Raw genomic sequence first — 13,694 nt, forward strand, 5'->3', positions numbered from 1 at the left:
CGCCCGCATTACAACGGGGCCCCGAGACACGCACCGGCCCCGCCCCTTCCCGGAATCGCGCCCACAGGCGGTGTCCGCAGGAATCGAAACCGGAGCCCCTGGACGCGTACCCGCGAACCGCGCGCCCCCGCCGCCGCCACCGAGAGCCGCGCTCGCCCCGCCCCCGCTGCCTCGGCCAATCAGGAGAGAGCGCGCACCGGCCGCGCGGTGACGTCACCAAGCCGGCCCCGCCCCTCCGCCCTCCGCCCGGACTCCGATGAAAGAGAACGTGCGGCTCGGGGCTCTCCCCCGCACTCGCGGTGTCACACCGCCCTCCCCCCCCCGCCCTGCACCGCTCGTCCAATCAGAGGTTGCCCCTGCTCTGGCTCCGCCCACGCGCGCTCTGACCTCACGGCCCCGCCTCCGGCGGCTCGGCGGCGCGGCCAATCAGCGCCCAGAAGCCGAGAGAGGTCCCGCCCTCCAGGCCGTCATCCGCCCGGCCCCGCCCTCCGCCATCCCCCCTTTCTCCTCTCTGCCCCCTCCCCGCACCGAGCGCCTGGCGGCGGCGGGCAGCGCAGCCCAGTCCTGTCCGTGCCGGCGTCGCCTGCTCGGGGCTCGGCGGCATGGAGTGCGCGGCGGCGGGCGCCGAGTTCAACATCCTCCTCGCCACCGACTCCTACAAGGTGGGCGCGGCGGGAGGGACGGGGCTGGAGGGGGTGGGGGGGGTCACCCCTGCGGGCGCCGTTTTGAACCCGCGAGCCTGCCGCCGGCTGAGGCTCCGAGCCAGGCCGCCGCCGGCTGCCGTTCCCTGCCCGCTCTGCCGAGGGCGGGAAGGCCCCGCGGAGGGAAGGAGGAAAGGAGCGCTCCCGGCCTCGGAGCGCCGCGAGAGGAACGTCGGTGGGGCTCTGCGGGGCCCCGCGGCCCCGGTGCCTGCGGGGTGAGAGAGAAAGTGAAAGCGGCTATGGCGGCACCGGTCACTCTCCGGCCGCGGCGGGGACGGGCGGCAGCGGCGCACGTGTGGCCCTGAGGCGGCGCTGTCCGTCCCGCGCTGTAGCGGGGCGTCATCGGCCCCGAGGAGCCGCCGGACGGAGACGTGCTCGGGGCGGCCGCTCTGTGCGCCGGCTCTGTGCGTTGGCTCTCCGTTGGGAGGCGGTGGGGCGGCCGATAGCGCTGCCCGGCAGCGGGGTCTCGCCGCGCGAGATGCTCGCTCCCGTTCCGCGGGGTGTGACCCAGAAGCCCTTTAGGCGCATCGGGACGTGAGCGCGCCCGGCCGCGGGCCCCGTCCGTGCTCGGTGCTGCTTACCGCGAGCACGTGGCTCCGGGCGCAGCCATGGCGGGGAGCCCCCAGCCCGGCCCACACGCGCGCCCTGTGACTCCGGCAGTGACAAATGAACTTTTTCCCCTTCAGGAGCCGAATTGCGGTGTCAGGGAGGCGGCCGGTGCCCTTAACACCGCTGCAGTCGCTCCGCCGATTGCCGTTTGTTAACGCTGTCGTTCCTTAGAGCTCTGACCGCTCGTATGGGGTTGGGCGTGTGTTGACATCCAGTAGAGCTGAGAAAAGGAGATGTTATATCACGGCCGGGTCCTGTCACTGACAAACTCCTGCATCAGGAGTCTCCGTGCGTGCTCTGAGTGCTTGTGTTGCCGTCTCTGCCAGCTCATCTCTGAGGTTGTGATGACACCATTATTATTTGATGTTACACAAAGGAACTCTTTTTGTAAAGGAATCTGTAGCATGTGCCACCACAGTCTGTGAACAGGTGAGTTAGAACATGAGGAGACACCAACAGAACATCAGAGCAGCTCTCTCAGGGCTTCCTTGAGGCTCCTGAAACCACTTTTATTAAGGGCTTAATCTGGCAATGTACAGTACTCCTTAAGAACTACGTTGTAGTCTTACGTATTAAGGGAACTGGAGTGCTTCTCTATGAAGACGGGCTGAGGGAGCTGGACTTGCTCAGAATGGAGAAGTCTTGGGCAAAACCTGATAGTGGTCTCTTTCAGTACTTGAAGGGAGCTTCTAACAGGAGGGGGACAGCCTTATAGTGATGTGACAAGGGGGAATGCCCTTACAGTGAAAGCGGGGAGATTTGGTTTTGATGTTAAAAGGAAGTTCATTACTCGGAGGTGGGTGAGGCCCTGGCACAGCTGCCCAGAGAAGCTGTGGATGCCCCATCTTTGGAGGCGTTTAGGGCCAGGTTGGATGGGGCCCTGTGCAGCCTGAGCTGGTGGGGGCAGCAAGTGTGGGGTGCTGGAATAATAGCTGACCAAGCTGTTCTGTTTCCTCTGTACGAAGGCTGATGTAGTGACATTCTGTAAGTGGTAGGAACCTTCCAGGAGTCAATTAAAGGCTGAGTTATTTCTAGTTCACACTGAATTGGGATTAAGTTTTCTGTGACGGTTTGAAGTGTTTTATGTTATATCAAAAGCAGTTGGAGCTACCTGCTTGGCTCTGTTAGGGCCATGCAGATTGTCTCCCCATGCTTCATTCCAATCCTTAAGAGCCCTTACATCTTTGAGTAACTAAGTAGTTGCTTTTATCCTGTTAGGTAACAGGGGCACACATCACTTATTGGCTCCCTGGATGATGCTGTCATTTCCTAATCAATGAAGCACGCTTACTGAAAGCACTTTCAGTATGATTGTGCTAAAAGATCTGGTAGTGCACAATGTCAGGCTTTTTGCAGGAGTTACCAAACACAGGGATACACTATTAGAACAAAAATGAGAATTGATCTCATGTTTGTTTGTTTCCCCCTCAATATTTCTGCCACCATTACAGCGTCAGTTTCTATGCAATATGTGACACACAAACTGTGAGGAAAAGCATCTACTTGTGTTCAGAAATTTACTTCACGATTCCATTGCAGTAGATGCAGATCCATGTGAACTAATAGTGGTGACAGAAGTCACGTGCAGATAAACAGCTTTGGGAGGAAAACGTGTGGAGCATCTCAAACAGTGCAGCCCCGTCCAAGGCAACTGTCTGTGGGTAACGAGGTCTGGTATCTGAGCTCTAGTTGGGCACAGCTCATTTGTTTGTGTTCAGGTGCTGTTAGTTCCAGCATGGGGTGAAGAGAAAACTTGATTACTGGTTTAAGTGTCTATCAGAAAACAGAAACAAGTGGTGTACGGCAGGGTGATTCAGTGGAGCTTTCTGTTAAGAGCTGATCCAATTCCTCTTCCCCCCTCAACTATTTTCCTGTCTGTATGTCTGTTGTAGGATGCTTCCTCTTAAGTCACTGAAGATTATCAAACTCCAACTTCCAATACCATGTTTATTTCTAGTACAGTTCTATTTTTCTGGGCAGGAATCATTCTTGGGGGGGAATTTCAGATACTACACTCCAAACCCAGTGCTGTGGTTCCTTTTCGAGTTGAGGCTCACAGATCTGTACCGGTGCTTCGTGATTTCAGGGCAGGGCTTCAAATTGTGTAGTGTCTCTCTACTCCCTAGTAACAATACAAATGTTTTTACATCAGTTAGAGGGGGGGAAAAAATCTGAATACTTTGTTGCAGATTCTTAAGCTTCCCCAAGTCCTCCGGCAGTGATTTCCCTGTTACTTGCCACTGTTGCCAGGTCTGTGGTGGCTGCCTGGAGCAGTGTGTTTGTATCTCACTGGTGAATGAGAGAAGTTGTTAATTCCTTGGATCATAAGACTTCCAAAAAATTAATCTGTGAAGCAGTGTCTGGGGAATTGCTCTGTGGCAATGTCCAGTAGAGAGATGATACTTTTTGCGATGAAATTTCTTGCTGGTGATATGATAGTTGCTGGAAAGGGAAGCACTCGATGTCCGAATCCTGGCTCCTAGTTGAAAAGCTGCAGCGGAGGGGATGGATACAGGCAGACTCCTTGAAGCTCACTGTTCCTCAGCTGAACATGCTGGCTGCTGTCTTAACGCACTGTTGATACCAACAAGTCCCTATAATTTTTCTTTATATTTTTTTATTTTTTGCTTTGTGGTGGTTTTATTTTCATCAGTAGTTGGTTTGGGCTGCACGTTGTCGTGTCCTTGTACCCCTTGTGACTCCCTGCACTTTTCTGGTGAAGTCTTCTACCTCCTTCATCCCTGGTGCTGCTGACACGCTGCCTTTTTCTGTTTTCTTTGCTTCCCAGCGCTCTGTTTATCCCATGTTTCTTTGTGTACAGGCCACAAACCTTCCAGGCAGTGCATCACCTGAGTGCCCATGGAGGGCCAGCCCAGGATGGGTTTCGGTGGGAATGTGCAGGGACAGGCCCACAACTGGCCAGTCTGTGGTGTGAGCTGTGAGTGGGGAAGGGCTGTCAGAAGGACTGAACCTTGTTTGCTAAACCAGTAATAGCTTATGTTGTTACCAGCAATGGGCCATATTACTGCTGCTTGGAATGGTTTGTAATTAAGCTGATAGCTATAATAAGCTGCCATGCAATTACCCCATAGGAGGAACTGACTTGATATCTAGACTACAAATGAGATCTGTGTCAGAATTCAGTTCTTTCTGGATGCTTCAAGGAAACTTAAAGATATTTTCTTTTTTCTTTTCTTTTTTTCTTTTTTTCTTAAAAAAACAAAACAAAACCTGTGCATCTTCTGTGTTGAATTTCAAGTATGTCATTCCAATGACTTCTTTTACTCCACGTGGATGGAGAAGAGCACATCTGAAGTGTTTCATGTGAGTCTGTGTTTATTCTCAGGCTCTGACAGCCTGTACATTTGTTATTTATAAGGCTATGGGTATGCAAGGAAGTGTCATGAGTATTCTTTATTGGTTTTGATTAGTACTTAGTGATGGCATACTATTCTTCTTAGGAGCAAATATATGTCTATATTTATTTTAATTAAAATATTTTGGTGGGGATGGGATGTGAATGTGTTCTTTTGCCTCCTGTAATTCTGGCAATGGAAGTATTGGAAGTTTCTGGCCTAGCATTCCTTGTATGAGGCAATCTTTGTTATTTCAGGGTCTGTTGCCTTCCAGGTTTTAACTCAGTTTCATGTTCCTGTTCGGTTGTCCGGTCATCAATGTTTTATGTGAATGCTGTGACTGTATGGGATTTGGACGATTTTGAAATTAATGGGAAGTGCACCTCTGCACAGTCATTGCATCTTTCCTTGTTGAAAAGTGAAATGTCTTTCATTTTTAATCAAGAAACATGAAGCTTGTAGCTGTGCGTGAAATACTACCACTACACAAAAACATGTAAGCTGTAAGGATGAGGCATTTGTCATCTTTGTTATGATAATCTTGGATATAAAAGATGGGAATTTTTGGTGACAGGTCTGTTGTAAAGTATTACTTTTAAAACATTCTAAAACATTTTAAAACATTAATTTTCTCTGAGTGTTTTAGAATAGCTTTGGTTATGGTGCTTTACTGTTGACCTTGTTTTGTAGATGAATGTGAATGCGATCCCTTTAGAGCATCTCTTGCTGTTGTGTGCAGATTCCACAGAAATCTAGCTGCATGCACATGCTTTCATTATTTATTGTAGTACTGACTGATCCCTTAGGTTTTTTTTTTTTTTTTACTTACTCTCCTCTTCTTCCCAGTGCAGTGACGGAGCAGTGGCACAGCTGCACAGAGAGGTGGTGGAGTCTCCTTCTCTGGAGATGTTCCAGAGCCACCTGGACGCCTACCTGTGCAACCTGGGCTAGGGAGCTGCTCGGGCAGGGGGTTGGACTCCGTGATCTTGGGAGGTCCCTTCCAACCCCTACAATTCTGTGATTTTTTTTTTTTTTACCTATATGAGATAATGGATATGCTAAAATACAGAAATTGGTACAGAATCAGCCTTCTGTCTCAACTGTAGCCTGTTAGTTTATCCTATGTACTGGTTTGTTTCCTCTGCTGTTTGTTAATTATGTCTTCAGAGTAAGTTATTGGCAACCTTTGCTTTGAACCATTCCGTCAGTTAAACACCCAATAAAGTTAGGTGGTGTAGTCTTTCAAATCATGGCCTCCATCTTTTCCCGTGAATTTTCAAATGGCAGGTAATGCCAGAATGAGAGAGAGTCTAAGGGGTGCTTCACATGAGTCTGTCCAGGATAAATGCTTGAGGCACTGCTGCTGGAAAGTTACCTAACTCAGCACACTGTATTTGGAGGTGAGAATCCCCCAGATAAACGTTTCCCAGTACTGGTTAATTCAACAAGCCATTCTGATACCACGTCCCAGAGCTTTGGCTCTCTTTTTGTTTGTATCAATTTTCACCTTATGCTGTCATGGCTGTTGCCCATTTTCGCATGTGAACGAGGCTGGCAGGACACTGACCAGCCCCTAATTCATGCTCTAGTGATGTACTGCAGATCCTGAAGTGCTCCAGCTGAGTGGCCCACCTACTGACTTCTAGGACCACGCTGCTTTGACCTTGGCTGCAGTATCTGCCTATGGTGTTTTTTTTTTTTTAATACCCATTTTGCAATGAAGAGTTTTCAGACTAACTGCAAAAAGTTCAAGTACCTTCTTAGTTGAGCTGGTATAATCTCTTGTAACAGCACAGGCCAGCCCTGGACTGGTTTTGTTTTCTTTGCTACCGAAGGAGCTTAGAAGCATCTTTCTGATGATTCATGATAGCACCCAGCTGAGCACCAGGAATGTGAGCACACCAGATTGCTCTGCTGAGGTCAGAGCTGGGTTTCTCATATTCTCAAATGGTTGGCATGTATGGACTTAAATAACATTTTTAAAGGATTTCACTGCAAACTCTTGTACAACAAAGCTTGCGAACAGAGATGCTTATTATGCTTGTTACATATCCTATTTAAAAAAAAATACCACCTCTGTCTCAATTCTCACTGTTTTGTCATGAGTACCTCTTAATTCATTTCTCTTAAACTTCTTATAGTTGGTGTGTTTTCTTGGATGGCTGCTCTGAATCCATTTTGTGCTTCATATTATTTTTCTGCTATATTTAATTGAATAGAGGTATTCTTTGTCCAGCATACACCTTTATTTGGATTAAATTTAATAAGGAGCTATCACAGCTGGAGAATTAAAGTGCCTTTTTCAGTCAAAATTCATAACCTTGTTGTAGATGGTTGTTCTAGGACTGTTGAAATTTGTGGAAACAAAACCTAAGCCACAGTCTTTGAACTAAGTATCAAAAGACCTTTGAACATATTCTGGAGTTCTGTTTTCTTGTAAGGGTCTCTTAATCTCAGTGGGAACTTCTGCTTGGTTTTTGTTTCTGTAGAAATGGGGGTTTCCTATAGAGCTTAGAGTCACTGCTGCTTATCAAGAGCCTGTCTGTACAGGTCCAGCTTGTGTCAGCCACTACCTGAAAGCATAGATTTATCAACGCTGTCCCAGTCTGTAAGTCACATGAAATACATTTCAAATGCCATCTGTTGTCATCGATTGTTCTTTCTACTCTCTGTAGCACACAGGGAGTTGCAAAATGTTGTCTGACAGCAGGGAAAGTTCAGGCGCTTTTGAAAGCGTATCTTTTATTGTCCAAGTGCCTTGTTGTCTTTTTTTGTGTGTGTGGATGATTGTATTGTGTGTTGTTTGTTTGTTTTGTTTTCCCCAGTGCCATTCTTTGTCTCTTCTGTGACATGTTCCTGTTTCCTGGGGCGTGATCCTTTTTCTTTTTCTTTTTTTTTTTAATTTTTTTTTTTTTTTTTTTTTTACCACAGACATTTCATAGAATCCCAGAACAGCTTGGGTTGGGAGGGTCTTCAAAACCCATTCAATTCCCTCTTGCCAAGGGCAGGGTTGCCACCCACCAGATGAGACTGCCATTTGACTTCCTACACAACCTTCTGACCATCACTGTAGTGAATGTGCATCATTTTCCGGTGCCCTAGATGTCCTGAAATGCCCACTGATGGGCAGAGCCACCGTGATGCGTTGTAGACAGATGTGCCTTCCAGGTTCAGTGCCCTGCCTGGTTGCTTGTAAGCGCAGCATAGACTGAACAAGGGGCCTTCAGCTGATGGATGCGCCTTAAGGTTCAGAATGATGACGTGGCTTAGCATAGTGGAAGCCTGGACATTTGGCATTGGATCTGGAGGCTGTTGTGGTTAAACACATTGAGAGCAGGAGAAAATGGGTCTTGTGGTTACCTTCTCACCTACCTGTACTGTGTGCCTGAGGTAAGTAGCAGTTGGAAGGTGTGGTGCTGTAAGAATGAGGTTGAGTCTGAGTACTGTGAAGTCCATGAGAGCCTTGTGGGCGTGTAGTGGGCGCTCTGGTTTTATAGAGGAAACACGTAGCTTTGTGGAATATTGAAGGAAGCACACATGTTCAAAATTACGAAGACTTGATTAGGTGTGAAATATCTTAATTGCCAGGCAGGTGTATTTTTCACTGTTTAAATAGATTCTAACATGTGAAGAATAGGACTATGTCTTACAAATTACTACTCTTGTAAAATGATCTCTGTCAAGTACTTGATGAAGTTCAATTGATTAAATGTATCAGTTTCTTTCAAACTGAAACAAGTTTGCATCTTTAGAAATAACTTTCCTGGATGGTAAGGGCTATATACTTTAAGAATGAGGTCTAATCTGAAGTTAGAAAAATTAGCAAAACCTGTTATTTAATGTTTGATGGATGTGCATTTGAGGTTTTCTTTCTGTGTTTTGGTCGTCTTGGTTTTGTTTCGGCCAAAACAACAGAGACAAAACTACTGCAAGGTAGTCTGGAGGAGCAGTCTCCCCAGGCATGCTGCATGAAGGATAACTCTGGCTGTTAGCTCTCCAGTTAGGTTTCAGCCCTCATATTCTGCTCATGTACTGCCAGAGTGCTGTGTTCTGCAGTTATGCTTCAAAGCAGAGCTAGAATGGGAAGACCCTATGGAAAAGGATTTAAATGCATCAGGGAAAGGTGGCACCAGCTCAGTGTGTGCACTGCACTCCATAAGTTAACTTGGGCCCTGTAACTCGTTTGATGAACAGAAAAGTGTAGCTGGAGGAGATGTCTTTAAATGACTGAAGTCACAGGTTGTTTCAAAGACAGTAGTGGAAGATCATGCAAGCTTTCATTATAAGGCAAATGTTAACTGCAAAAACATGCCTGTGTTAGTAATTTGGGTCATTAAATGTTATTAAAGAGACTTGAGTAAACATTCTCGCATGGATGTGGTGTTTTGTCTTGCTTGAATCGTTGTGGACAAAACAGCATTACATTGTTTTGTTCCAGAGCACATTCCAGGAATTCAGGTACTGGTTTGGGAATTGTTCTTGGAGTGTCTGCTCTATGCATCTTTGTTTGTCAGCTCTGTGCTGAGTGCTTACTCTGAAATCATGAAGCTATAGCATCCCAGAAGGATGAAGAATTCAAGCAAAGTCAGTATTTGTAAGTGGTACAATAAAATGAAGTTCCAGCTTAAAGTCCAGTCCCTTGCATGGTCACAAAAAAGACTGGGACTTCTCATACAGTCACAGTAACTCATGCAGCAACAGCGTGAGGCAAGGAATTCTGCTGTCTGTGTTGTGAAGTAAATGAACCTTCTCATTTGTTATGTTTTCCTCTGAGACCAACTTAGTTTTCTGTAAGGGAATTGTGTGTATGTCCATATTCCTGTTAGTCAGAAGGATGTGATATTTTTTCAAAACATTGCATAGTAGGTTTCTGTGGTTGTGGGTTTTGTATGTGAACAGAACTGTCTGAGCTGGCAGTGTTAGTTTTTTTCCTAGTTGTGCCTAGAACTGGGGACAGATGTGTTAAAGTATATGGAGTGAGATGTTTCCAAATAGCTAGAACTAAGTCTAAAAACTAGTTAGTAATTCCCTCTTCAGGGTGGTTGTGGAATTGGAGCAGAATAGGTTGCACTCTGTTGATGTCTGCTCAGCAGTGCTTTGTTTGAAGTGAAGGCTGATAACTTGCCATTACAACCTTGGATTTTATTTGATTGGCCTTGGAAACCTCATACAAGTAAAGATAATGGAAAGATCTATAAATTGACCTTTTTGTTTATTTGACTGTTCCTTGCAGCATTGGAAGCCCAAACGCAACTGGTGCTGTAGAAGAACCAGAAAATGCAATTGAGCTGTCTAGTTGGTTATCCAAGCTGAGTGAAATACTAAATAGAAGTGACATTTGAGAGGAATTGAACCCACTGTTTTTAAAATTCTTAATATACAGTTCTAGCAATACAGGTAATGGAAACTCAAATGTTTTTGTTTTGAAAGTGTCAGAGGTGCAGTTTAAAAAGACAGGACAGCAAAGAAGAAATCGTTGGTATTCCTTATCAGGTTTCCTGTGGGTATTAGAAATGACACTTCTTGAGATTATTTGGGGTAAGAAGTAGCAGCAATTAAGTTACGTTCATCTCATGGTCAAATCTGGCTTTTCTGAAGACTGTTGATGTATTTTTAGCACCTTTTCAGATTTTGTTGTGTGATGGAGCTTGTCTCTGCCACAGAATGAGAAGTCTGGGGGAGGTGAAAACCTCAGGCATCTCTTTTAGCAGATTTCCCAACAGTAACAGGGTTGTGAGCTGTCACCGACATCATTTGGGTTTGGGAAGTCTGCTCTGGTCATGGTGAATGAGGCATTTGGACATGTCAGTGCCTTCTTGAGCCTGGATGGCTTTCGCTTGAACTACATGACTATAGTCTTATCTGCTTGTATTTAATTGAAAGGTTATCTCTGGGTTGGTAGTGGCAGACAACTTTGTAGCCAAGCCCAATAGCTGCAGGAAGCCAAGTGTAGTGGAGAGAAAACTGTCTGGGCAGGTGAGTGCTCAGTGCTGGTCCTGAAACACAAGCCATTGATGTCTTTCCCAGTGAATCAGAGTTGGGGCAATAGAAGAGCTGACATGAAGGGTACTGGGGAAAAAAGGTCTGTTGCAAAAACAAAGAAAATGAGATAAAGGAGACAGACTTCTGAACTGAAAATCTGAAGGCTACAGGAGGGGTTGTCCCTTAAATGCTTACTATGTGGATTATGGGTGGAGGAAAATAGGTCAGAAGAGTTGGAGTTCCTGTGAGCTCTAACATGGAGGTAGAGCTCTGCTGAAAACCGTAATATGCCCAATGACTTCTGATTTCTTTTGTCTTTTACATTGTTGTTTCAAGCACTTAGCAATGTTTTTCTTAATGTAGGTTACACACTACAAGCAATATCCACCTAATACAAGCAAAGTATATTCGTACTTTGAATGTCGTGAGAAGAAGACTGAAAATTCCAAGTTAAGGAAAGTGAAGTATGAAGAAACTGTTTTTTATGGTTTGCAGTACATTCTGAATAAATACTTAAAAGGTAACTATCTCAAATTCCAGTAAAAACCTACCTGTAAATAAATACCTTAATTTTTCTCAAGCTTTACTGGTGTCATATGATTTAAACAAGTCCAGATTATCTTGCTTGGTAGGTTACTGATAGTGACAGCCATAAGGCGGCTGAATTTATGTGATTCTGAAAATGAGATGACCACCCCAGTAAAATGATATAGACTTCTACATTCAGGCACCCTCCTTCTATCTTTCTTTATGACAATAAATTATTAGAAATGAAGAGGTGTTTCTACGCCACCTTCAGTGGGCTAAATTGAGATGAATGGAAATGGAACAAACTTCTTGGAATCACAAGAAGATACATTTCATGTTTTCTGAATGCAAGTTTTAATCTGTATTTGCTCTGTAGCCACTCAGGTTATTTAATATGGCAGCTACCTGTGAACTTGCTTTCAATATTGGCAGTTTTCAGTTTTACTGGCAGTAACATTTGAAAATTCTGTGGTGGTATTTAAGATTTTACTTGGGTTTTGTTTGCATTGTGTAAATATCACCTGTTCTGACCTGAATGCAAATTGCCTTCTGCCAAGCTTTAGAAGGAAAGCCATAGCCATGTAGCTTGCATGCTTTTGTCATATCCAGAATCCATAAATATCTCCGCCGAATGTTGGGATTAAACTAAAATCAGAACTTAATCTTACCTCTTCTCTAGCAATCTGAGGACTGTCCTCTAACATTGCAAATAGACAATTAGTCCTAAAGCAATAGCAGTGCTTACTCAAGTAATCAGGTCAGTCTGTCTTTTTCCATCACAGAAGTGCTTAATCAGATACTGATTTTTAAGGCATCTCCACAGGGATTCTCTTGGAGCAGTATAGCTGGAGCCTTGTGCTAGGCAGGCTATGTCTTGTTGAGTGTGTTGGTTTCATAATTGCTATACTATTCCAGGAAAACGAGTGGTAAACAAAACTCATGATGAGTTATTAGCTGTTATTATAAAAGACAGAAGATCTGAAATTGTCCCTCAGCCACCTGCAGACCACAAGTCTGTTTATGCTGTTAGCTTTCTGAGCATCCTAATCTAAATAATAAATTAAATTTGATTTAAACATAGCTACTATACTACATTTGATATGTTCTCCATGGTTTTTCTCTCTCTTTTTTTTTTTTTTTTTTTTTTTTAGGCAGAGTAACTCTTCTGTGTATGAATGTCTTGTTATTTATTTTCTAAGCTTTCATTTGTTTCCGAAACCGCAGGTAAAGTGGTGACCAAAGAAAAAATCAAGGAAGCCAAAGAAGTGTATAGGGAGCACTTTCAAGATGATGTCTTCAATGAAAAGGGGTGGAACTATATTCTGGAGGTAAAACTTCACGAAAATAAGACAAGTTAACAAAGGATTTATGAATCAACTATAAAATAGATTGGCAGTTTTTTCTTTAAACTGAGATATTTCAGCCATAATACTGAAGAGTGGGTAAATGTAGCTTTTTATATACAGTGTACAGGAGTAGTAGCTGTCAAAAATTATGATATAATTGTAAGAGAAAAGCAGTACTCAACCTTTTGGATGACAGGTATGGCTGTGCTGGAGATGAGGGCTTATGGCTGCCATCAGCCAGATTAGAGTAAGCGGGGGCTTGTTGACCAATCTCTGTTTATAATTTGGTGTCTAGTGCTTAGTTGCGTCGTTTGTATTGCTGTCTGTAACTAATCATAACTGTTTTAATTCTAATGCAGAAAGCATTACAGCATCTTGCATGTGGAAATAGTTCCAGAAAATGTGTAAATGTGTTTTGTTCAATTGTCTCCAGGTTTTTCAGAGGTACTTCAGTTCAACTCTATTACAAAATACAAGACTTGACACACAAATCCCTCCAAGTTTTTCCACATTTTATAGTATTTCTCTTATGTTTGTAAATATGTCAATCTTCAGGTAATTACAAACGTCTCTCTCTGTAAAACCAGCATATTCAGGCTGATAGAATTCTTTGGAGCTGTTCTAATCTCTGCAGATGAATTAAATGCTAAGCTTTGTTGTGAATTCTAATGAATGACGTTTGACGCCAGCAAACAATTTTTAGCCCCCTGAGTTTATTTTCCTATCAATACCCTGACTGATTGCATTTTATGGTGGCATCTGTTGGTGAATATATCTGGATGTCATCTTGCAGCAAGGGTTGAACCATCAGGTGTGCAAGAGAACGGTGAATTTTGGCTAATTTTGTGAATTGCAGTAAGTTAAGTGAAACTGGTGTTTGCGAAGAGATACTGATCCAGAGATTCATGGAACCCTTGTCTTCTTTTGAAGTAACTACAGATGTTAATTCAAACTGTATTCTTATTTAAGCTACCTTAAGCATTGTGGACTGCTCTCACTTGTATTTAAAGTAATCTTGATCCCTCTTTTGCTAAACTGAATCAGTGCCTTGTGATGCTACATGTCTGTCCACACTGAGTTTCAACATTATTTAACTAATCCTATTTCAGTGCATGCTTTTGCCTTGGTCAAAACAGTCATTCTACGTGTCTGCTGTGAATACAGTTTATCAT

At 44.4% G+C, this 13,694-nt stretch overlaps 1 protein-coding gene across 5 annotated transcripts in view; it reads left to right on the forward strand.

The window, feature by feature from the left end:
- Positions 1–512: 512 nt before the first annotated feature.
- The window catches only part of NAMPT (nicotinamide phosphoribosyltransferase), a 28,874-nt gene continuing 15,692 nt past the window's right edge, over positions 513–13,694 (forward strand). For 2 of the 5 annotated variants that reach the window (XM_065743608.1, XM_065743610.1), the window contains exons 1-3: positions 513–662; positions 11,012–11,168; positions 12,401–12,504. In XM_065743608.1, the coding sequence (XP_065599680.1) occupies positions 603–662; positions 11,012–11,168; positions 12,401–12,504 (321 nt within the window). In that variant the 5' untranslated portion in view covers positions 513–602. Of the gene's footprint in view, positions 663–1,471; positions 1,740–4,542; positions 4,635–11,011; positions 11,169–12,400; positions 12,505–13,694 lie in introns of those variants that run through there. The other 3 variants (XM_065743607.1, XM_065743609.1, XM_065743611.1) reach the window with 3 other exon arrangements.

Source organism: Cyrtonyx montezumae, unplaced genomic scaffold (genome assembly GCF_038088225.1).
Source record: "Cyrtonyx montezumae isolate F1298 unplaced genomic scaffold, pur_monq_1.0 scaffold_3, whole genome shotgun sequence".
Lineage (NCBI taxonomy): Eukaryota > Metazoa > Chordata > Aves > Galliformes > Odontophoridae > Cyrtonyx > Cyrtonyx montezumae.